Raw genomic sequence first — 22692 nt, forward strand, 5'->3', positions numbered from 1 at the left:
AAATTTTAAATTGTGTATTTTTAAATCTGGATCCACCTTGCAAAGTAGACCCGAGTCACCAAAATAATTTGCCATATCATAGGGCTTTGGGTTCACATCACTACTTGTATCAAGGGTTTATATCTTCTTTCTTTAAAAAAAAAAAAAAAAAAAAAAAAAAAAAAAAAAATCTAACAAAATTAAATATTGAATTTACAATATCTACTTTGAATACCACTTGATCACAAAATTTGGACACAATTTTAATCAAAATTGACACATCCCAATTTCTTCCCTATAATCTAATATTATGCATGTCCCAAATATTTTTAACACCACACACATATATCACCTAAATTAAAAGTATTAAATATGTAAATCTAATCCAACTCAAGCCCTCACAATCTCATTTTAAATTTTCCCATTCACATATTTTATACCACAAAATAATATGGAAAACATCACATTTTATATCACAAGACAATGCCCAAACTATATCTCAATCAAGCACATTTATCATGAAAAAGATATCATTGACAACCACCACTCATCCACCCAACATTCATATAATAGACATGATTTTTTTAAGTGGTAGTAATTAATACTTTAATTTTGCATAAATGAAAAACTCTTGTAAATATAAAGGTAGAAAATAAAACTACTATTTTCAGAATTATTAAAAAAAAAAAAAAGGCAATAGTTGATTCAGAATTTTAGATGATCAATTTCATTCAAATAGGAGCGTAAACGAGCCGAGCCGAGCTCGAGCATGGGTAGGCTCAAGCTTGAGCTCATTAATGAAGGCTTGGCTCGAGTTCGAGCTCGAGCTCGATCGAGCTTGAGAACTGATGCTCGAGCTCGAGCTCGAGCTCAGTAATTTTCGAGCTGCTCGATTGTTCAAGTTCGCACCCAAGCTCAATTTTGACATTGAATTTGACCTATTTAATACTTTTGATTTTAAATTCAAACTACTTTGTTTTATCCATACATAAATAATAGAAATCTTTTAGGAATTTTAAGTTTAAAATTTTAATTGTTATTTTTATATATTATTATTATTATTATTATATTATATTATGTATTATATATTATATGGCTCGCGAGCGGCTCGACGAGCCACGAACCTAGAATATCTAAGCTTGGCTCGAGCTCAATTACTAAACGAGCAGCTCGAGCTCGATTTTGACCAAGCTCGAGCCGAGCTTTGACCGAGCCGCTCGCAAGCTGTTCACGAGCTGCTCGGCTCATTTACACCCCTACATTCAAATGCTAGACAACCAGAGAAATAGAAACTTGCTATTTAGTCTTAACCCCAAAGCAAAACATGGCATTCTTAACATGAAAGAAGGCTGAGGAGGAGTAACCCAACTAAGATGGATAAGGAGTAAAGATACAAACTTGTAGTACAAGTTTACGAGTTCAAATCTCAACTTTCTTAGTTTGAGTCGGTCAACTATGGGCAACCTAGGCTAATTTATCTCATTATAGTCCTTTGCCAGCTAGGATCACAAAGGCAGAGTTTACCTAATGCACACCGTCAGGTAGTGGCTGTGGGTTTCCCTTGTCACCTCAAAAAAAAAAAAGATACTGAGACTTTTTATTCAAGTGCAAAACATAAGCAGACAGTGCATCACCCAGGCAGGAATCAAGACAAATCAGTGAAATCACCCACAGCATATCCAAATGCTAAACTACCAAAAACCCACGACAAAGGAAAAAGGTCAACACAACCAGTTGGCAATGAAGACATCCATGCAATAAACCACAGTTGTCAATTGTGATGCCAAAATAGAGAAAATCATCCACACACAAAAAGCTTATTCAGTAAAACCAAGTTACCAACAGAATTAGAAGTCTGCAAAGAAAGTCAAAGCTAAATGCACACCAAAGCCCATTCTGAGACAATAAAAATGTGCAATGAAAAAGGAACCAAGAAACAATCCCCCCCTCTTTAGTAAAGAGAAAAAGAAAAAGCATTTCTCTTTTCCTTATTATTTTTAAAAAAATTAAAACTAAACAAATGTGATGAGAGTTTAGTTGACACAACCTTTTCAATGCCCCATTAATTGTAGAATGCAATGCATCATGGATGGCCTCCATTGTGTTGTGTCATTTTCTAGACATAAAACAAAATGAAATATCATATTCAACATGCCCACCCTTCTAACTATGGCTGTACACAATGAAAGGACCCCTGCTTATCCAGACCAGAGCATATATTACAATTTTATACAGCAGCAAATGCTATAGTCAGTCAATCCTGAACATTTATTGAGTTGAGAACTTATGATCCATCCGCACCTGAAAACTCAGAAATTATATATGAAACAATAATCTTAAGAGAAAATTACTTATAAGCTAGTTCAAATATTTTAAAGTTACTTAGTTGCAATTCCACCATCATCTCATGCATGCTTAAAGGACTTGGAATTTCCTGCAGCTTATAATGCTTGCCCAAGTTCTCATATATTTTATGTAATACATTATTCACTTGTCACCCTTTATTAATAATAATATTGGAATTTCATCATAACTTTATCAACCCTCATGCCCTTAATGAAACACCCAAAGTTAAAATTTACCATTCTGAAAAGAATGCCAAATAACTGTCTGAAACAGAGATGATGCAGGTTAGGACAGGCAGGAAAGGAGAAAGGATTCATCATAAAGTAATTTTATAATATATAACAATTTGTATTACTCATTGATGTTGCAAAATTGAAGATATGGATTATCATACATTACATATCTGGACCAGTAAGTTCTGTACTTAGCGATGGCAAGATCCAACCATGGTTTATAATTTCCATTGTAGTGGACAACAGCTGCATTTTCCATTTCTGTTTTGTTAAGGGCTGGATCATAACCAAGACCCAATACGTGCCAGGTCCGCTCCAGAGGATGAGTCAAATTATAAAAAGTGATCAGCCCTGGAGGCAATGTGCCAAGTTTCCAAAGTGTTCTGTCCTCATTCTGCAAAATCAAATTTCCATCAAGTTATAGACAACAGAACTATTGAGTCTTACACCTTTGGATACTTTTTTCTACTTTAGGTTCAACATGTACTTGAAATGCTCAACACCTAAAGGGCACTGGTAGCTTACAAATACAAATATACAACAAAGTAACCAGGAAAGCAAATTTACAAACTATTTCTGTCAAGGGAATAAAAACTGAAATAAGTGGCATCTTTATGCAGGAAAAGGGTTTTTAAGGAAGCACAGCCTTTTCATCCACTACTATTGATTTACTTATTTATCTTTATTTATGTGTGCACAGCATAAAATCAAGTTAGTTTCAGACATTATGCTTTGTTATAAAAGTTGCCTTACCATGTCTTGCCAACGATGATATATTCCCGTAATGTTCCACCTCCTCCACTCATTCAAATCAAACATATTCATGCCAAAAGCCCATCCACAAGCATTTGGATCAAAATTCTCAGATATCTTTGGGTTGGAGAAGTTCAGATATTTATCAAACCTATGGAAGCTCTCCTTGCAGGTCTCTACAGCACCATTAACCATACCTCCTAGATCAACAGACCAAAGTGGAGTCAAATCCTTTTGAACAACAATATCGTCATCCAGAAACAAGATCTTATCCAACTTTGGGTACACTTCTGGGAGGTAAAATCGTAGATGGTTCAGCATTGACAAATATTTTGGATTTCTATATTTTAGATTGTCAGTCCCAGAAGAGAGGGAAGCGGAGTGATGTGCCTTGAAGTAATACTCTATCATTCTTGCAGATTCAAGCTGACGCAAAACAGGGCAGTAAGAAGCATTAAGCCATGTGAAATCATCTACATTCTCAACCTGAATTGTTGCACCTGCAGGAGGATTGGCAAGGAACCACGTTTTCATAGCTGGAAAGTTCAACTTATCTGTTACTACATGGAAAACATGCATTTCGGGATTCTTTGCATGCAGCACTGTTGAATTTACAACAACAGATGTAGCAAGTACATTATCAGAAAAGATCGCATAATGGTATAGAGATGGATCTTCAAATTTTTCCTTCTTTGGAAAATCCATGCCTTCATAACCCCGTAGATAATAGTCTGTTGTTAGAAGTAAAGGAAGGCAGCGCAAGGGCCTGGGGACTGTTTTAGCAGCTAGCTGTATCAAGAATGCACTCTTTTTCCTTAGCAAATTTAAACCTTTTTCACTAGATTGAAGCATGGCCCTTAATTTCCTTGCTAGAGTGATACAATCATATAATTGGTCCTTTGCAGTGGAGAGAATATGGCCCATTTCCTTTGCTCGTTCCAATGCACTGGATAAAGAATAACTTGGCATCAGAATGGAAAACAAAAGTCTAATCTTCAAAGACCTGATTAAAGCTAAAAATGCTAACCTTGGCTGCAGTTCAGCATCAGAAGATGCATCTCCCATTGCCATTTGACTTTCTCTAGATTGTTTCATTAATGAGTTATACAAAGTACTATCATTCTTTGCTTTTGCAATAGTTGCATAAGCTCTTGCCATTATGATTTGGTCACGCATAAGTTTCAAGGTTGAGTCGGAGTTAGGATTTTCATATTCTTTCCTCCATATATTGAATTTACCCTTGATAGTCGTATCAAGCTTCTGAGCTCGTTCAATAGCAGCATTTTGCATCTGGTTGTCAATTTCTTTATCGTGCTGAATCAGCTCTGCAGTCCGCCGTTCCCTTCTTTCCTTCCTTTGTATCTTAAGTACACAAAGAGAGTAATTAAGGAAGGAAAATGAGTGAAGCATACAAAATAATTAGACAGAACTAAACATCACACCTTGCGCTGGATTTTCACTGGATGCAGCATAGATGCTTGCTGAAGTAGCATACCATCGACATACTGGTTTACATCTTCCTTGGATTTCTGATTACTATTCTCAGAATTAATCTCCATTTGAAATGGATCCTCATATTCCTGATTATGCATTTCAAGAAGAAATTTTAGTAACTAGCAGTAAATTAAGATAAGGACTAAAATATAGATTCCAGTACAATGAGCAAGTACAAAATGGAAGAGTTACAATGTGGCATATAATTATATAAAGAAACACCTTTGAACTCTCTTTCCCATCATCATTCTCATCACTAGGGTTTTTCCAGACCCATGACTTTGAAAGGTTATCAGACTTCACCCTCATGGCTCTAACAGCACCTGAAGCATCACTGTATGTTACAATTATGTCAATATCCTGCATCAATCGGGAGAAAGATCATCACAATCATAATCATAAAGTTATCGAAATGAAGTCTCAGTTTATTACCTTTTCATTTGGACGCGCAGCAGAACCTGTATGACTTTGCTCCTGCCAAGTCATTGCCGAAGATTTAATGGGAGGAATGAACAGGCACAATGAGATGCTCACATGCAGACAGTGAAAATACCTTTCTATTGGCACGTTCTGGACAATCATACAGGGGCAAAAGATCTCTGAGCTCCGTCCGACTGAAAATAGGATGAATAAAATTATAATATTCATAAAATTATACTGATGAACAGAAATATTTCAAACAAGACTCAATGTTTGCCAAATTATATAAGTTCGTTGTCCATACACTGTTGATCCATATGATATTTCTGCTCCAACAACTGCTGTGTATAACATAACCTGCAATAACCGGTGAAGTATAACATGAAGCTGATTAGTACATAAGCAAAACACACTGTCTTACACTATTAGTATAACTCTGTATAAATAATCAAAATACATCCAATTGAAGAGGAAAAACTGCAATTGCAACAAGCGGGGTGAATACTAGCAAGGAATAAATTATGCAATTGCAATTAAATAGTTGAAATTAGTAAAGGATAAACATAATAGCCTCCAAAAATTAACGGAAACAAGAGAAGAGCTAGATGAAAATCAATAGGAAGTGAGATTTAAAGTGGAAGCAATGGCGCAACTGGGAGCGAGATCTTGGACAGAACGCATAAAGAAATGAAGAAATAATGCAAACACGCAGGGCAGAAGAGTTTACCAGGAAGAGGAAGACGGTGAGCAGAGATGCAGAAGGGCATGATCCTGTAAAGAGAAGCCGAGGAGCACTCATCCTGAATCCTGAGTTCCTGACGGTGAGCAGATAATACACAAAGCCAAACAACGATTTAGATCTCAAGGAGATCAGAACCGTAACAAAAATCAATAAATCATACGGAGTATATATATAAATAAGCGCGTTGCGCGAAATATGATATCCAACTTAGGTAATAATGATTACTCATCCGTCTTATTAATTGTTTAGTTAACAAAATTTAACTGGTATTTTTAATTTTTTTTTTATAATAATAATTTTAATATTTCAATATAAAATTTATATAGAGTTAATTTCACCAGAGGTCTCTTGTTTTTTGTGGCAATTCTAAATTTAGTAACAGACTATCGACACTTTTAATCATTTCATGACTTATTCTATTTTTAGTAAAGGTATTTTTGCTTCTTCATTTTTTTTTTTTTGTTATTTTCTTTTGTTTCAACTAGTTTAATTGGTTTAGGTATTTACTAAAAATTAGTTGAAAAATATGGTTACGAAAAATCAGAGGTAACCTAAAGTTCTAAACTAATTAAACTGGTTGGAACTGGAAAAATAACAAAAGAAAAATATGAAGAGACAAAAATGCCCTTATTAAAAATAGAAAAAGTCATGAGAAGAACTAAAAGTGTCCAAAAAATAATAATCTAGAATATAAAATGACAAAAAACAATAGTCTGAGACTAAATTTGAAATTGCCATCCAAGACAAAGCACCTCTAGTGGAATTAACTCATTTATATATTTAAAAATTATATTGATGAAAGAATTTACATATTATAAATGTCTCGAATTCTAACAATGAGTTTTAAATACTAAATTTTCTTTACTAGCCTTTGTAACCGATCCATGTCCATATATTGAAATGAGGAAACTCAAATTGCATGTTATTTATTTATTTTTTTTTTTGGGTGACATTGAGGCTCTCAAGGGAGAGCATTATCTAACCCTTAAGTAAGGAGTGTTACAAGCATCCGCCCAAAGTAAATCAGCAAGTTCGACTGGCGCGTTCTCCATAATGGTTGTCCCCCAGTCCATATCTTGCCCATGTTGGCCAACCAATCGGCACATTTGTTTCCTTCCCTATTAATGTGGGAAATTCGAGAAGTTGGAATTTTTTCCATGATTTCCAAGCAATCTTTCACAAGAGTTTCCATGGTGTCTGCCCGATTGGCCCCACCCATAACGATGGCCACCACAGCCGCTGAATCCATCTCAACCCACACCTTGTCCAGGCCTTCTTCCAAACAGAGCCGTAGACCCTCCCTTAGGCCCCACAGTTCTGCCGATAAGCTATCAATAAGGCCGGCTTTAGTAACAAACCCTTTAACCCACCTACCATGAGCATCTCGTAAGAGGCCCCCGGCACTAGCCAAACCCGTATTTGCTTTGAAGGCCCTATCTGTATTTAATTTCATCCAACCGGGTTGGGGTGAGATCCAGTTTACCCAACGAAATTGGCCCATGGACGTTCCTTTGTTTTTGGCGATAAAGACCCGCGCTTCAGTTGCCATGTTGCTTGCTGACTCCATGATGTGGGAGGCTGCATCTCTTTTTCTGTTAAAAACTAGATTATTCCTTGCCTTCCAGATAAGCCAAAGGACGTACACGAAGGTTGAACTCCATGAGGTGCCATCATGCATGACCCTATGACTTTGACAATTGTTCTTGATCCATTCGGTTAGGGGGGAGAACCTCACAAGCTCCGTACCTCCACCCGCTTTAGCTATTGCCCAGCATTCCACCGCCAAAGAACAATCCCGGAATAAGTGTGATGCCGATTCTTCATCATTGCCGTAGCTCTCGCAAGTACTGTCTATAGTCAGGTTGCGTTTTCTCCTCTCATCGTTGGTTAGGAGTCTGTTTTTTAGAAGAATCCAAACGAACGTCTTCACCTTCTCCACCACGTTGAGTCTCCAAACCCAGGTCCAACTCTCCTCTTCACATGCAGAACCTGCAATATGTTTGTAAGTAGAATTGACCGAGAACGTACCTGAGTTATGGTCTGGCCATACTAGCTTGTCGCAAGTGTTAATGTCCAAAGGGATGGGGATGGTTCTAATCTTGTTGACAAAAACTTCCGGTAGGGCCCCCTGTAGATTTGCAACGTCCCAGCGGCGATCTGATGTTATGAAATCACTCACCTTCGCATTTGAGAAACCGTCCGGAATATCAATAGATGATTCAAGACCAAGCGGTTTGTCGTTGGTCCACCAATCAGACCAAAAGTCTAGGGACTCACCATTACCCACTCTCCATCGGGCTCCCGTTTCAATTACCGATCTACCTTTAATGATGCTCCTCCAACCCCAGGAGGCATTTGGGGGAGCTGGGGATGTGAAAAAAATTATCATTGTGAATATATTTGTGCATTAGAGCTTGCACCCAAAGTTTCTCAGGATTATTCATGACTTGCCAAGCTAATTTGGCTAACAGGGCCAAATTAAAATCCTTAGCCAAGCGGAGGCCCAGACCCCCAGCATCACGGGGGGTGCACACTCCCTTCCAGTTGATGGGATGAATTTTTCTCTTAGTGTCAGTTGAACCCCAAAGAAAGTCCCTGCAAACTTTGTCAATATCGTTGCAAATACCTGTTGGCAGGGCCATAGATTACATGGTATAAACCGGAACTGTGGCCAAGACTGACTGGACCAGGATTCTCCTACCTGCCAAACTTAAGAAACCAGCTTTCCAATTCGACAGTTTTTTACGCATATTATCCAGAATATAAGAGAAATGGTTTTTAGTAACTCTTTTCTGGAGGATGGGGATCCCCAAGTACTTACCCAGATTCTCCGTTACAGGGATGTTGGTTGTGGACCCCACCAAGCGTTTAATCCTGTTAGAAGTGTTAGGAGAACAATAGATAAGAGATTTCGATAAGTTAATGTGCAAACCTGATCGCCGAGAGAAAGAATTTAAGCAGCTCATGATAGTCTTGGTTTGAGTTTCAGACGCCTCCCCAAACAACATCAGGTCGTCCGCAAAAAAGAGGTGGGACACGCCTAATTCTCCCCTACCCACGTAGATAGGTTTCCAATTCTTCTTTCTAGTTTCAACCTGAATGGTCATGGACAATTTCTCCATGACTAGAATGAACAGATAAGGAGCCAGCGGATCCCCTTGCCGTAAACCTCTCTCGAGAGTAAAAGCCGGGAGTTTCCCCCCATTCCAGAATATACTAATCGAACTTTCTCGGAGGGAGAAGAGAATAAGCTTTATCAACCTTTCAGGGAACCCAAAGTCTTCCAGAGTTTTTTCTAAGAAACTCCAATCGATGCTATCATAAGCCTTGTGAAGGTCCACCTTCATAACTAGAGAGCCTTTGTTGCCTCTTTTATTTCTCATCCCATGAATGATTTTCTGCGTTAGGACAATATTATCCATCGTAGATCTTCCTGGGAAGAAGCTGTTCTGGTGGGGGCCCACAAGTTTATCCATTAGCGGTCTCATCCTGTTGACAATAACTTTGGAAATAATCTTAAAGATCACATTTAACAAGGTTATAGGCCTGAAATCAGTCACGCTCTCAGGATTATCCTTTTTGGGGATAAGCGTGACAAAAGATTCCAGAAGACTTACCGGTACCTTACCTGTTATCAAGGCTTCGTTGACAAGATCAGTGATGGGGTTACTGACCACCTCCCAGAAGTCTTGATAGAAAGCTGCCTGAATACCGTCCGGGCCCGGGCTTCCCATTCTTTTCATACCAAAGACCGCTTTTCTAACTTCCTCAGCATCAGCCCGCCGAACCAAGATAGAAGCTTCAGCCGTGTCCAGGCTATAGCCGTGGTGATCAACTGGAAGTTTCTGCCCCTCTGGATTGTTCCTGCGAAACAGATTCAAAAAGAAGCTAGTTACGTGGTCTTTAAGGACCACCAAATCAGCGATCCACTCACCATTGAGTCTGAGAGCCCGGACTCTCCCTCTGTTTCTTCGTATCACCGTGGATTTGTGGTAGAAGTTCGTATTTTTATCACCGTCCTCAATCCAAGCCCTCCTTGATTTTTGAAACCAAAGAAGCTCTTCTTGCGCCAGGGTCAAGTTGAGCTCTTGAATGAGTTTATGTTCCAAAATTTGAAGACCACGGGCATTATTATACCAAGGGGACATTTGGATCCCTTTAATACGACTTTGTAAGTGATTTTTCCTTTTAAAAATGTTGCCAAACACATCATCGTTCCACTTTTTACTCCGCAGCGTCACTTGGTTGATGGCGCCCACCACGTTTCCTGATGTGCCATCCCATGCCGATCTCCAAACATCCTTATACCCAGGATGCGTAAGCCAGGTTGCCTCAAAACGGAAAGGTCTATCTTTCCTCTCTGGGGCCGATCCTGCAACACTAATGAAAGAAATAGGGTGGTGATCAGAGTGGGTTCTGGTGAGAACCCTTGCTTTGGCTTCTGGAAATACATTTTGAGCATCTAGATTCCAGAACACCCTATCTAATTTTCTCCTCATAACAGTACGACCACCAATCTGCCGTAACCAAGTATAATTAGGCCCCGTCGAGTTAACTTCCATGAGGCCACAGTCTTCGTAAGCATTACAGAACCTCGAAATATTATTCATATTCACTTGCTCGTTTCCCCAATGATCGTTAAGTTTGGCGATGTCATTGAAGTCCCTGAGCATGACCCACAGTCCAGACCGAGAGCACCCGAAGTACTTGCAATCCCTCCAAAACATTTCTTTGGCCCTTATATTGGGCCTAACATACGCGAAAGACAGAGTAAGATGGGGAACCCCACCCTCCATCACCTTACAGTGAATGGTCTGAGAATTGCTTCTTACCACCTCTAAGTCGAGAATGTTTTTTTTTCCAAACTAAGAGAAGGCCACCTGCAAAACCAAGAGTATTAACCATAAACGAATTATCGAAACCCAAACTACGCAATACCTTAAGGAGTTTGTCGGCTTTGTTGGTTTTGGTCTCCAAGAAGCAAATGGCCCCCACCTCCCTATCCGAAAGAAGGGATTTGGTGTGGCGAATAGTTCCCCGGTTCCCAACACCCCGACAGTTCCAAGAAATCACAATCATTGGGAAGGATTGAGGGGTAAGGAAGTTTGGCCACCGCCCTCCTTACGCGTAGTGCTCGTGTAATGTTTCACTAATGGTCCATCTGCCGGATGGACAACTGATTCCTGCCCCGGCATAGAGCCAAAGATGAAGACACGTTCATCGTTTTCGTGGCTAGACGCCACCTCTCTTGGAGTAAAAGTGGCCGAAGCCGTGTTCTGGTTACGATTGCTTGTAGGTTTAGGAGCTGCATTGTTATTTCCAGCTTGGTTAACCTTTCCAGGCTTCTTCTTTTTCCTGTTTCTTCCTTCCACGAAGATTGGAGCATCATGCAACTCACCAACATCCTGTAGAACAGAGAACAAGTTAGGATCAGAGAAGGAGGGAGAGGGGTCACTCATCGTCACCGCAGCCGCGGTGGTTTTGCCCTTGACTTTCTTCCGTCCACCAACTTTCTCCGCCTGAGCCGTCTGTTTAGCCGCCGACTGTTTGCCGTCGACGTGGGTAGGTTTAGGGGCCTGCAATTTAGAGATTGTTTTAGACCCCTTGTTCTTCCCCTTTTCTTTGGCTCTGGAATGTTTGTTCGAGAATATCATCCAAGTTCCATATTTTTCAGGAACTTGGATGATTTTTGGCCCTCCGTCTTGACCAGTATCTTCAACCTGCATCCCTGCATCAGCATGGAGGTCAGAAGTCGTGTGATCCGGAGCCATCGTTTTGGCGCAGTTGGTCGAGACATGCCCAACTTCTCCGCACCTAAAGTAGATGGCGTGTAGCCCTTCGAACGAGACCTTCTGGATCACTTCATCAACTGCCACCATAGAGCTTAGCGGTTTGCGAAGATCGATCTCCACCGCCGCCCTTGCAAATCTCACCTTTTCGATCCCCGCCGTGGTTTTGTCAACCTTGATGGTCTTCCCCACCAGCTCAAAGATCTTTTTGATCACATATTCACGGTTTGAGGATCAAAGTTCCTCCGCCATCGTTGGGGGATGATATAGCAGTCGAACAGTTTCCACGGGCCATCCAACAACACATGTCTGTAATCAGATGCTAGATCAAACCTCGCCATATAGAAGCCCATGCCAACATCCAGTAACTCTACCTTTCCCGACGTGTTCCAAAGTCGGAGGAGGCGTTGTTGCAGGAGCATGAAAGCCGGAGGCTTTCCCAGAAACTTGAGAATCAAGGCCTTGTGCCAAGGCCTTTCAAGTTCCGCTCGAAGTTCTTTGGGGATTTTAACGACTGGAACCCCTTCATAGATGACGTTCTTAGTCTCCTCCAGATCCATCACCAATCCATCTTCCAGCCAATCGTCGTCCACATTCTCCGACATAGGGTCATCTCCCATCAGAGTCGAGTCCACCGCAGCTTCCGCAAACGACCTCTTGAGGATTTTAACCCGCTTGGGTGCAGGTTGTGATTTTCCAGCCTCCCATTCCACCACCGAAGAGAAGGTTGCCGGTGGCGTTACAGCCGCGATATCCATGGAAAGAATCCCCTCAACGGAAACTTATCAAATCAGAGTCGTCGTAAAGAGGAAAGCCATAGAGAGAGAATTTTTGCATGTCGTCACCTTGGGGTTTTTTCAAATTGCATGTTATATCCTCATATTGTTGTTAGCTAGAAAAAACACAAGTGGATGGAGTGTATGGTTCCTATAATTAAAAGTCATGAGTTCAATTCTTATAAATATTCTCTTAATTAGTTGGTCAAACTTTCTCATGTGTGTTTTGTTGGTTACTACATAAGAGCAATGTTAACCTAGTACACACTCTCGGATAATTCAGTTCTTTTACGTGTGTTGAAGAATATATTCAAATGTTTGATTGGATTATAGGATTACATTAAAAAAAATGCATTCAAATGTTTGATTGATTGAAGAATATAAAATGAATATTCAGTCAAATGATAAAAAGTATTCTCTTGTCTGTTTAAACCAGGGCTTGGACGAACATCTGTAGTATCTGCCCTGCATAGCCCAAATAATCAAGTTAGAGGTCCCTAGCATTGAGAATGATGAGGAATTAACGATACTACCCACTCCAGACGAATGGTTGAACGAGATCTTACTATATAAAACACGGGGGATTACGCCCACTGACCCCTCTAAGGTTAAGAAAGTTATGTCTACGGCACCGCCATATAGTGGTCGATGAAAAACTCTACAAGTTATCTTTTAGGGGGCTTTGCTAAGGTGTCTTATCAGATCGAAAGTTGAACAGGTTATAACTGAAATACACGAGGGAATGTGTCATGCATCAAGGTGTCAAAACATTAACCCAAAGGTGATATTACAAGGATATTATTAGCCTTGTATAAGAGTCAATTGTATCAAGTACGTAAGGAGATGCTAGGTTGGCCAAGAGTTCGTACTATTACCAGGTAAGCATGTGTCCTATTACACACCCATCACCTCGGTCGTCCCTTTTGCAAGATGAGGAATTGATCTAGCATACCCTTTTTCGAGAGCCGTGGGCGACCTGAAATTTTTTATCGTAGCCGACTTGAGGCCAAACTGATAAACATCTATAACAAAATATCAATGTCGAAAGTTAGTATGGAGAAATATATTCTCCAGGTTCGGGTCACCTTGGCGCATTGTGTTTGACAATGGAAAACAATTGGAAAAACTCACATTCGATGTGCACATTTACTCTTCTGCCAGGTGCACATTTGCTCTTCTGCTAGGTGCTAGCACTTAACAATTGATGTGCACACTATACTTCTCGCAAGTCCACTCAGTTAACAACTATGCACACGCATACAAACAAGTCTCACATTCGCTAGCACCACAAATGCACACTCTACAATGCGTATATGCACAAGCGGTTTGTGTTATGCTAAGTGGATGCACATACATTCTGAATTTTTATGCCTCTAATCCCCCATGTGCACATATGTTCTTGTGTCAAATGCAAACACTTAACAACTTATGTTCACACTATACTTCTCGCACATCCACTCAGTTAACAACATATGTGCACACGCATACGCACAAGTCTCCACATACGCTAGCTCCCTACATGCACAGTCTGTAATGCGTATGTGCACAATCTGTCAAGTGTTATGCTCTATGCATGTGCACATACGTTCTAAATTTCTTGTCCATAATCCCCCATGTGCATACAAATCCTGTTTCAAGTCCAAACACGTTACACCTAATATGCACACATCAATTATGTCACACGCATCATTTTTTTGTTTAGTTAACAAGCACGAATGTAACATTCAGTTCAATTTATTCCATCACTATCATTTGTTGAATTGAGTAGCCTGACAATTTCAAATACAACGTGACTATAAAACAATCTACGCCCTCTGGACAGTTACGGCTGCACGGTGTTCTAATTGGTTACAAGACCTACACAAATGTTTACCTTTCACTGCTTTTTGTACATGTTGTTATCTCATTGGACAATTTCAACCACTTACCAGAGCCATTGTTCTTAGAAATTGAAGGGGGATGTACTTCAATTGTTCAAAGATGATGTTGACCCATAGAATGTATGTATAACATCCAGTGTTTCGTGGAACTCGGTGCAATATTCATCACACAACTGTTGGAATCGCCTGATGGACAACATGACCTACAAAACAATCAATGCATAATTGAACCATCCATGCACCCAACATGACCTACAAAACTATCATCCCACCATCCATGCACCCAATTTGCATTTCACAAACACGGTACTAAAATGCACACACTCAAAACGTTAAGTGCACACAACCAACGAACCACATTAATCACACTGAACAAATATATTCGTAGTCTCAAACACAATCATGTCATTTTCCGGTGTTATTTCACTACCAGGGTTCACCAAATTGGAGAACCCTTTCCAGTAAATGTGTCCCCATACTATACACTATACTACAATTCCAAGTGGTTGTGTTCGATTAAAATTTAGACGACGGTCACTAACTCCCCTCCTCATATGTTGTTCCACTAGAACGCTAGAGCATATGCGTCCAGAGTTGTAAAGCGTACGTACACACAATATTTAATAAAAAGGGCTGACCGGTGCACACTGCGCACAAGGAACTCCCCTCACATTAAGAGGTTGCTCCTACACTGTCGCTGGTGAGACTCGATCCCTGATCATTATTCCAAAGTTTCACCTCTATAACCAGTTGAGCTACCCATGCGGGCAAATAGCATTTATTCATAAATGTACATATGGCGACGACGCTCATGGCTTTTCTCAAACTACGAAATACTCTCCGCAGCAGCGACAACTTCAAAGTTGTTGCATTGCTCCACCGTTTCAGATCCCTTGAGGTATTACAACCACATTACACTCCTTCCGTAATAACAACTCTTAAAATCAAGGATTAAATCAACAATAAATCTTTCATTTTATTTCAGTAATAGGGAATATTACAATGACGTCCATGTAAATTAAATGCTCATAATCCCATTCATTATTATTTATTTGATCTCAACCATTAAAAACCGTATGATGGATACACCAGATTAGTTCCTAGTTCTTACCTAAGGAAGGGTTCTCACTTGAATCCAATCCCATATATTATTAGATTTGTTGTATTATATACTTTTATAAAGAGTTAATTACTGAAATGGTCTCTTGACTATAGCGAAATTACCAATTTAATCTTTGACTATTTTTTTATCAATTAAGCCCTCAACTTTAAAAATCTTAACCAATTTGGTCCACTGTTTGTTTTTCCGTGAGACATCCGGTAACTTGGGACTAAATTGGTAATTTTTTTATAGTCAAGGGACCATTTCAGTAATTAACTTTAGCGGTGAGAAATTCGATTCAAATTTTCCGTACCAAACTGTACCGAACCGAACTAATTTGGTTCGTTAATATACCGTACAATCAAACGGTAATGAATTCTTATATGCCGAACGGTTCGATAAAAAAACTTTACCGAATACAGTTTGCTTTTTTAATAATAATAATAATAATAATAATAATAATAATAACAATAACAATAACAATAACAATAACAATAACAATAACAATAACAATAACAATAATAATAATAATAATAAGAAAAATTTTCAATTTTTGTCACATGACTATAGGGGCTTTGTTAATTTCAGTACCTGACTTTCAAAAATGTCAATTTACTACATTGACTATGCAATTCTTATCAATTTTGGTCACTCCGGCCAAATTTGGCCGGAAAATATTAACGGTTAAAAGATTGAGGTATTTTAGTCTTTTTGTATGTATTGTTTTTTTTTTTCTCCCCATTTCTTCGTCGGAGAAGATGGCAATAGCCGGTGGCATGGTTGCCGGAGGGCGACGGTGGTCCGGTGACCAGCACGTCGCCGGATACGGACTTTTTTTTCTAGAAATTCGTAATTTTCTAGATTATGCTGCGACTGATAGGATTGAGGAGCCAGAATCTACTCTGAGTGCTCAAAACGGTCAGAATCAAGGCACGGAGGCAAAGGAGATTTGCAATGCGGTGAATCCAGGTCGTAGATTGCCTGAGTCTCTCTCGAAATCTTTTGCGGATGCTGTGAAGGGAAACAGACGTGATCCATCAGCAAAGACGATTGAGAATCAGTCAAATCAAGAGCAGACAACAGCAATTCCAAATCAGAGAAATCAAAATCAAAACGCAGAGTGTGATACGGAAGTGCCGGTGGAGTGATTAATTGCGACAAATTGGTTAAGATTTTTAATGTTGAGGGCCTTAATTGGTCAAAAAAATAGTTAAGGACCAAATTGGTATTTTCGATATAGTCGAGTGACCATTTCGGTAATTAACACTTTTATAAATTTCTTATGTATTTGACAAAAAATATTTAAATGGGAAAAAGGTCAAATAGACCCTTAAACTATAGGCAAAAAAACAATTAGACCCTTCAACTTTGAAAAGGTGCAATTAGGTCATTCAACTTGTTATTTTGAGTCAAATAAACCCAATAGTAGGTTTTTCACCTGGAATAACCGATCAAAAACTTCCGGCGATATTTCCGACCATATTTCCGGCGACAACAAATTAAAAAAAAAAAAAAAAAAAAAAAAACTTGCCCGAGAGACAACCGTCTTCTCTGGCAAGTTTTTTTTTTTTTTTTTTAGTTTGTTGTTGCCGGAAATATCGCCGGAATTTTTTGACTGGTTATTCTAGCTGAAAAACCTGCTATTGGGTTTATTTGACTTAAAATAACAAGTTGAATGGTCTAATTGTACCTTTTCAAAGTTGAAGGGCCTAATTGCTCTTTTGCCTATACTTTAAGGGTCTATTTGACCCTTTTCCCTATTTAAATTTAGAGTTAATCATCATATTAGTCCCTCAATTATTTTCCCAACTGTCAATATAGTCCCTAGTTTTCAATTTCAACCAATTTGATTGTTAAACTATTTAAAATTTTGTCAATTAAAACCTTCCAGAGACCAAAATGGTGATATCCACATTTTTAAAATTTCATCAATTTGATCCCTACAAGGGTTTAATTGACAAAGTTTTAAACAATTCAAGAATCAAATTGATTGAAATTGAAAATTATGGACTACATTGACAGTTGGGAAATAATTGAGAGACCAAAATATTAATTTCTCCTTAAATTTGTTCTTTTAATAAAGGGAAAATGACAATTTTTCTCCCTGAATTATATGTTTATAGCACTTTTTCTCTAATTATTCATGTATTCACATTAGCCCCATCAATTCAAGGGAAAAAAGTGTTACTTTCCCTTTAATAAATTAAACAAGTTTTGAAATAGATTCAACTCTCAAGTAGTGTTAAATAGATATAGGACAGGTATGAAAATTTCTTTTGGATTCAAGTAGTTTTATACCTATTCAAGTTCAAGCTTGAAAATGGCTTAATGGGCGAGTAACCTGACCATTGACATCCCTAGTTCACAACGAGGCTTGCCAGCAGAGACTCGGAAACAATTTCAATTCTAACCAGCACAACATTCTCAATCGAATAACTGATGACATTAAATTCAATTTTTCACACTGCAAGGAGATCAGTACCGGTTCACAAATGGATTATACGTTATCTTGGGGCAAAAAGAAAAGAAAAAAAATTCTTAACTGCGTTACAGAACTCTGGCAAATACGAGAGATGGTAAACTGGGTTTCGCAAAGCTATTTTTCAACCAGAACCAAATTTTCCCGAAATTATCCAGGAGATTATTAACGACCAACCAAAAATCTCAGTATGTTGTAGGAGAACCAAGTGCAATAACAGCCTTCATAGAGTTTTATTTCATCACCATCAGAAATTATGAAGTAGCAGAGGTTTAATCAGCCCTCCAATGCTGATGCTCCTGATATGATCTCTGTCAGTTCTGTGGTGATAGATGCTTGACGGGTTCTGGTTAAAAGGTAGAGAGAACCACTGATCAGTTTTACAGATCAAATAATATAATATGATGACAAAAAGGACATTGTCAATTGCATCGGTCTTCTAGCAAGAACCATCCTTAATTTATTTACAGTAAAGGATAGTACATTCATATGACAATCTCATCAAAATAGAACTAAAATACGACCCAGTTTAGCAGGGAAACTATCTCCCACTGCATCTCCACAAGGCATAGGGCCTAATGGTTTTTCATTTGTGTTTTTTCCTCCTAGTCCCAACCCTGGAGCTAGGAAACTCCATTACCACAAGACTATAAATGCATGAGAAAGAGAAGAAGAAGAAGAACCTGTTGTAAGTGAGGGTGAGGCGATCAAGCATTTCACCAGCATTCCTGCTGGAGCTGTCCATGGCAGACATCCTTGCCCCTTGCTCACTGCAAGCATTCTCTAGAACAGCATTGAACATTACCTGGAAAAGATAAAAATCTATCAAAATCATTGATTATATACATTCACAGGTTCAAATAACACTTGACAGAGTTCGAAGGAAAGGCACATACACATGAAAATTGGAATTCAGTGAGATTCTGAAGTACTTCTGACTTTGACTCAGCACCTTCAATTTCATAAGAATCCAAATCGCCGAGCTTTCCCCCAGATTCAGATTCTCTCTCCACAGCCTACAATACCATAATAGGACATTTAACAAAGAAGCATATGAACTCCTAACATGATTATTTTGGGCAGGAGGGGGGTTAGTGAAACAAGATTCAATGCATTCACCTCAGGTGATAATACAGTAGACATGGTTGGCACAAATGAGACAACTGACTGGAACTTGTTGAAAACAATTCTTAGAGCATCAAACTCTACATTTTTAAGGATGTCATCAGCAACCACTGAGACCTGCAATGCATGAAATGTGAAGGATGTGAGAATAAATTAAAAAAGGAGCTGCTTTGCAACTATTTTTGCAAGGCAAGGCATCTTTTATTTCCATGCCCAACAATTCTTTTCAGCTTCTACAGGGTATCATTTTGAAAAGAACACATAAACCTTTCATACCAACAAATATCAAATTTAACAAAACAGCACCAATCTCTATAAAGACAGAATCTACTAAACATTAAAATACAAGTCTGTTGTTTTACTTACATTCTTCTGCTGTTATGCAAAATATTTGTGCTGGAGAACCTTGGGGTAGGGGGGGCTAGAGTGAGAAGAATTTGTATTCTCTTTGGTAACCAAAATAAATAAAGAAAGAATGAATGAATATTTTTTTTTAAAAATCAGTATTGATTTGATGTTCATGTTCAGAAGATAATGCAATAATGCCCTTGCTCCGTTACATCTTCACTGGCCACAAAAGAGGTATTTCATTCTTGTTTATGTACAAGTTAAACAGCATTTTTAGCCATCCATTGACTCAATTATAGTCAGTATGTAGCCAACCCATTCCACACAATCCATGTTCAGTAAAGAGTCTTAAACACAAATGACCTGAAGTGCAATAGTACAAATGCATTAAAAGAAAATTGGGTATCATTTTGCTGCCCTTACCAACTACAACCACTAATAATAAAATGTTGCTAAAAGGAGGGATATTATGTCACAATTTGTAAGAAAAAAGAAGTGGGGATAGTAGCAAGGTCTCTTCATTTGAGTTTTAATATGTGGGTATTGGGTCAAATAAAATTATAACCTGAGTATAGTTGAGAGGATTCTTCTGCAACTCAGTTATAATCAATTCAATGTCTTTCTTTGAATCTCGCACCATCTGTGCCTTTGCCTTCTCTCCCAGAATTACATATTTGTTTTCCTTCTCAGGACCTAGTAAAAAGCAAACAATAAATACTGATCAATTTAATTTCCATTGGGGGTTAGCATTCTTATCATAGAGAAACTGTGCAGTTTACCAGAATTCAACTTGTTAATATTCCGGCTTGTCTTGACAGATGTAGAATTAATTCCACCACAAAGACCTTTGTCTGAAGAAATAGTAATGATGACATTCTTCTTTACATCAACACCTATTGCAAAAAGAATTTAGAAGGTTAACAACAGAGGCAATCAGAAGATGAACAAGTTTCATGGATGATAAAGTATTAATTAAACAAATAGGCATCTCATGAAGATAGTAAAAACATGTAAACATGTTTGAAATGAAGGAAAAATACAAGTAAACACTGCACTAAATAAGTACCTATTATAATTTATAACACTGACAAAAAAAACAGTTTGCATATATAGTGACACTGAAATCTGTATACTAATTGAATATGCCTGTCAATGTATTTAATTATATTAAGATTTGAAAAATAAAATAGAACAGTTGCATAGTTGAATCGCTTCCACAGATATCATTTAGTCCACTTTGAAGCTAAACTAGTAACCATTAACCCCTTTCCACAACATTACAAATACATTATTTGTCTCAGTCCCAAGATGTCAAGAGTAAATTACAAGCAAATGACTTGTAAGATTTCTGTAAGTAGTACCCACAGGCTAAGCAATAAGCATTACTGCAAGGTTCCTTTCTAAGGAAAAGATGAATGATAAGAAAGTGAATGGAATAATGAATTAAGTTGGTAGAGATAAACAGGAGCCCTTTTCTGTAGGTAGATATAAACATGAGCTTTTACCAATAATCACAACATATAGAGAATTATTTCCAGAGCCAGAAAAGCCCATACTAAATAGTGCCTAAGATCCATATTATAAAAGAATCAGATAGGAATAGAATACAGAAGTGACCTCAAAACAAAAATAAAGCCCAGTTACAAAGTCCACCTCCTTCAGAAAGTGGATTCACAGAATAAGCAATGCTGAAAATTAAATCCACATACTTGGAGTGTCACCAAGGAGAGCAGTGAATGGCTGCCAGAGGCCACGTGAATTTTCAGTTCTAGTCTGAATAGCTCGAAGCTTAGAAGCTGCAACCATCTTCATTGCCTTTGTGATTTTTTGAATGTTTTTAACACTCTTCATCCGATTCCTCACTGCACCAATCCATTGCCAACATAAACACTTCTTCCATTAACAGAGCACTTGACTGAAGGCAGACCAAGCATAGAGAGTTAGAAAATGGACCAATAGAAAACTAAAGATCAATCTTACCAACTTGAGTAGAAATAAAACGGACTCCAGATGAGCCTATCTCCCTGCATATATAGCAGACAACTTCATTGAAAAAGGAAAAAATACACATAATAACAGATAAGATAGATATAAACCTGTGATAGAAACCAATTCATCTATATTCCTTTATATATGTTGACTAGGAATTCGAGCAGAATTAAGGCAATAACAACTCAGAGAAAATACTCGGAGTCTGGTACACAGACAGGATATCAATGAAATGGAGTATAACATAAAATAAAGGAAAAATAAAAAATCTCACCTAGTAGACATATAATGAGATCCAATACGCAGAAATTCAGAACAAATGTTTGATTACCATGCAATAGAACTATCTCCCTAGTAAATTTCCTAAGTACAAAATACTCCAACCATTCATATTCAACAAGCTTTACGGGTGGCATAACACAATTCAGCATATTAAAAATCCAACTACATCTTAAAAACTTTTGGTCAAATGGGATAAAAGAGCATTGTATCAGAATTACCAGAAATGGCAAATTTTCAGGCGCTAATCAGCACAAAATGTCAAAACATTTACAAGTACATTAGTGTGCAACAGATAAACCAATATCAGAATTATCAGCAATTTCATTTCAGATTCCCAAACATTAAAAATGGGCAACAGAAACGCCCAAGATCCCAACTTTCCATGCTCCTTTAGAACGACGATCAAACTATCAAAGCACATAAAGCTCCCAACAGATTAACCAATGGTCCAATTTAAATTGTAAGAAGGAGAAAAAAAAAATAGAAGAAGCGTAGGACAAATCGTACTCCGAAGGAGAGACAAGAGAGGAGCGGAGCGCATTGAGAGGGGTGGGAGAAGTCAACGGAGCGGCGGCCAAACGCCTCCCCTCGCGTCTCAAAGCAGCCATCGCCATCTTGATCTGATCGCTTCTTCTTCTTCTTCTTGCGGATCGGTGAGAAACTCGCTAGGGTTTGCTCTTAACGGCTTGATGGGAGCTGTATACCAGTGTGGTTGCTGGGCATTTAGCGAGAATACATTCCCTCTAGGCTCTAGCGCAACGCTTCATATATACGACGTCGCATATCATCGTTTGAAAACTTCTTTTTTTTATTTGTTTTCCTATACTAATTAACTAATTGCACATTTAGTACTCTTAGTATAGTTATTTACTTATTTTGGCACTTTAGTGAGTTTAGTCATCAATTACTTCAATTTCAAAACCAATCATTTTTTTGTTAGACTACGAGGCGTCCG

General features: G+C 38.4%; 2 protein-coding genes across 3 annotated transcripts; both read right to left on the reverse strand.

The window, feature by feature from the left end:
- Window positions 1–2618: 2618 nt before the first annotated feature.
- Window positions 2619–6110, reverse strand: LOC109162805 (probable galacturonosyltransferase 3). Of its 2 annotated transcripts, none has more exons than XM_019311493.1 (9): window positions 5953–6110; window positions 5530–5582; window positions 5359–5419; window positions 5238–5279; window positions 5028–5165; window positions 4754–4891; window positions 4339–4673; window positions 3312–4257; window positions 2619–2952 (listed from the first exon to the last, which is right to left on the reverse strand). In XM_019311493.1, the coding sequence occupies exons 1-9, from the start codon at window positions 6022–6024 to the stop codon at window positions 2677–2679; spliced, it is 2061 nt and encodes a 686-aa protein (XP_019167038.1). In that variant the 5' UTR covers window positions 6025–6110; the 3' UTR covers window positions 2619–2676. The 2 variants fall into 2 exon arrangements, with proteins under 2 accessions (XP_019167038.1, XP_019167039.1); XM_019311494.1 differs by having other exon boundaries at window positions 5028–5139; window positions 5953–6089.
- An 11802-nt stretch (window positions 6111–17912) lies between these two features.
- On the reverse strand, window positions 17913–22476 carry LOC109162807 (ATP synthase subunit gamma, mitochondrial). The gene is made up of 9 exons (XM_019311498.1): window positions 22245–22476; window positions 21447–21490; window positions 21176–21328; window positions 20246–20359; window positions 20032–20159; window positions 19113–19235; window positions 18890–19009; window positions 18677–18798; window positions 17913–18339 (listed from the first exon to the last, which is right to left on the reverse strand). Exons 1-9 carry the CDS (start codon window positions 22349–22351, stop codon window positions 18270–18272), a joined length of 981 nt encoding a protein of 326 aa, XP_019167043.1. The 5' UTR covers window positions 22352–22476; the 3' UTR covers window positions 17913–18269.
- Window positions 22477–22692: the final 216 nt, after the last annotated feature.

This window comes from Ipomoea nil, unplaced genomic scaffold (assembly GCF_001879475.1).
Source record: "Ipomoea nil cultivar Tokyo-kokei standard unplaced genomic scaffold, Asagao_1.1 scaffold2957, whole genome shotgun sequence".
NCBI classification, from domain to species: domain Eukaryota; kingdom Viridiplantae; phylum Streptophyta; class Magnoliopsida; order Solanales; family Convolvulaceae; genus Ipomoea; species Ipomoea nil.

Excerpts from the sequence above, each read along its gene's own strand:
- LOC109162805 (XM_019311493.1), bottom strand. The coding sequence starts at position 6,024 with ATGAGTGCTCCTCGGCTTCTCTTTACAGGATCATGCCCTTCTGCATCT. Across the intron at positions 5,583-5,952 it reads TCACCGTCTTCCTCTTCCTG|GTTATGTTATACACAGCAGT; the intron begins GTAAACTCTTCT and ends CGGTTATTGCAG. Across the intron at positions 4,258-4,338 it reads GATGCTGAACTGCAGCCAAG|TGCATTGGAACGAGCAAAGG; the intron begins GTTAGCATTTTT and ends TTCTTTATCCAG.
- LOC109162807 (XM_019311498.1), bottom strand. The coding sequence starts at position 22,351 with ATGGCGATGGCTGCTTTGAGACGCGAGGGGAGGCGTTTGGCCGCCGCT. Across the intron at positions 21,491-22,244 it reads TCTCTTGTCTCTCCTTCGGA|GGAGATAGGCTCATCTGGAG; the intron begins GTACGATTTGTC and ends CTATATATGCAG. Across the intron at positions 19,010-19,112 it reads CTACTGTATTATCACCTGAG|GCTGTGGAGAGAGAATCTGA; the intron begins GTGAATGCATTG and ends ATGGTATTGTAG.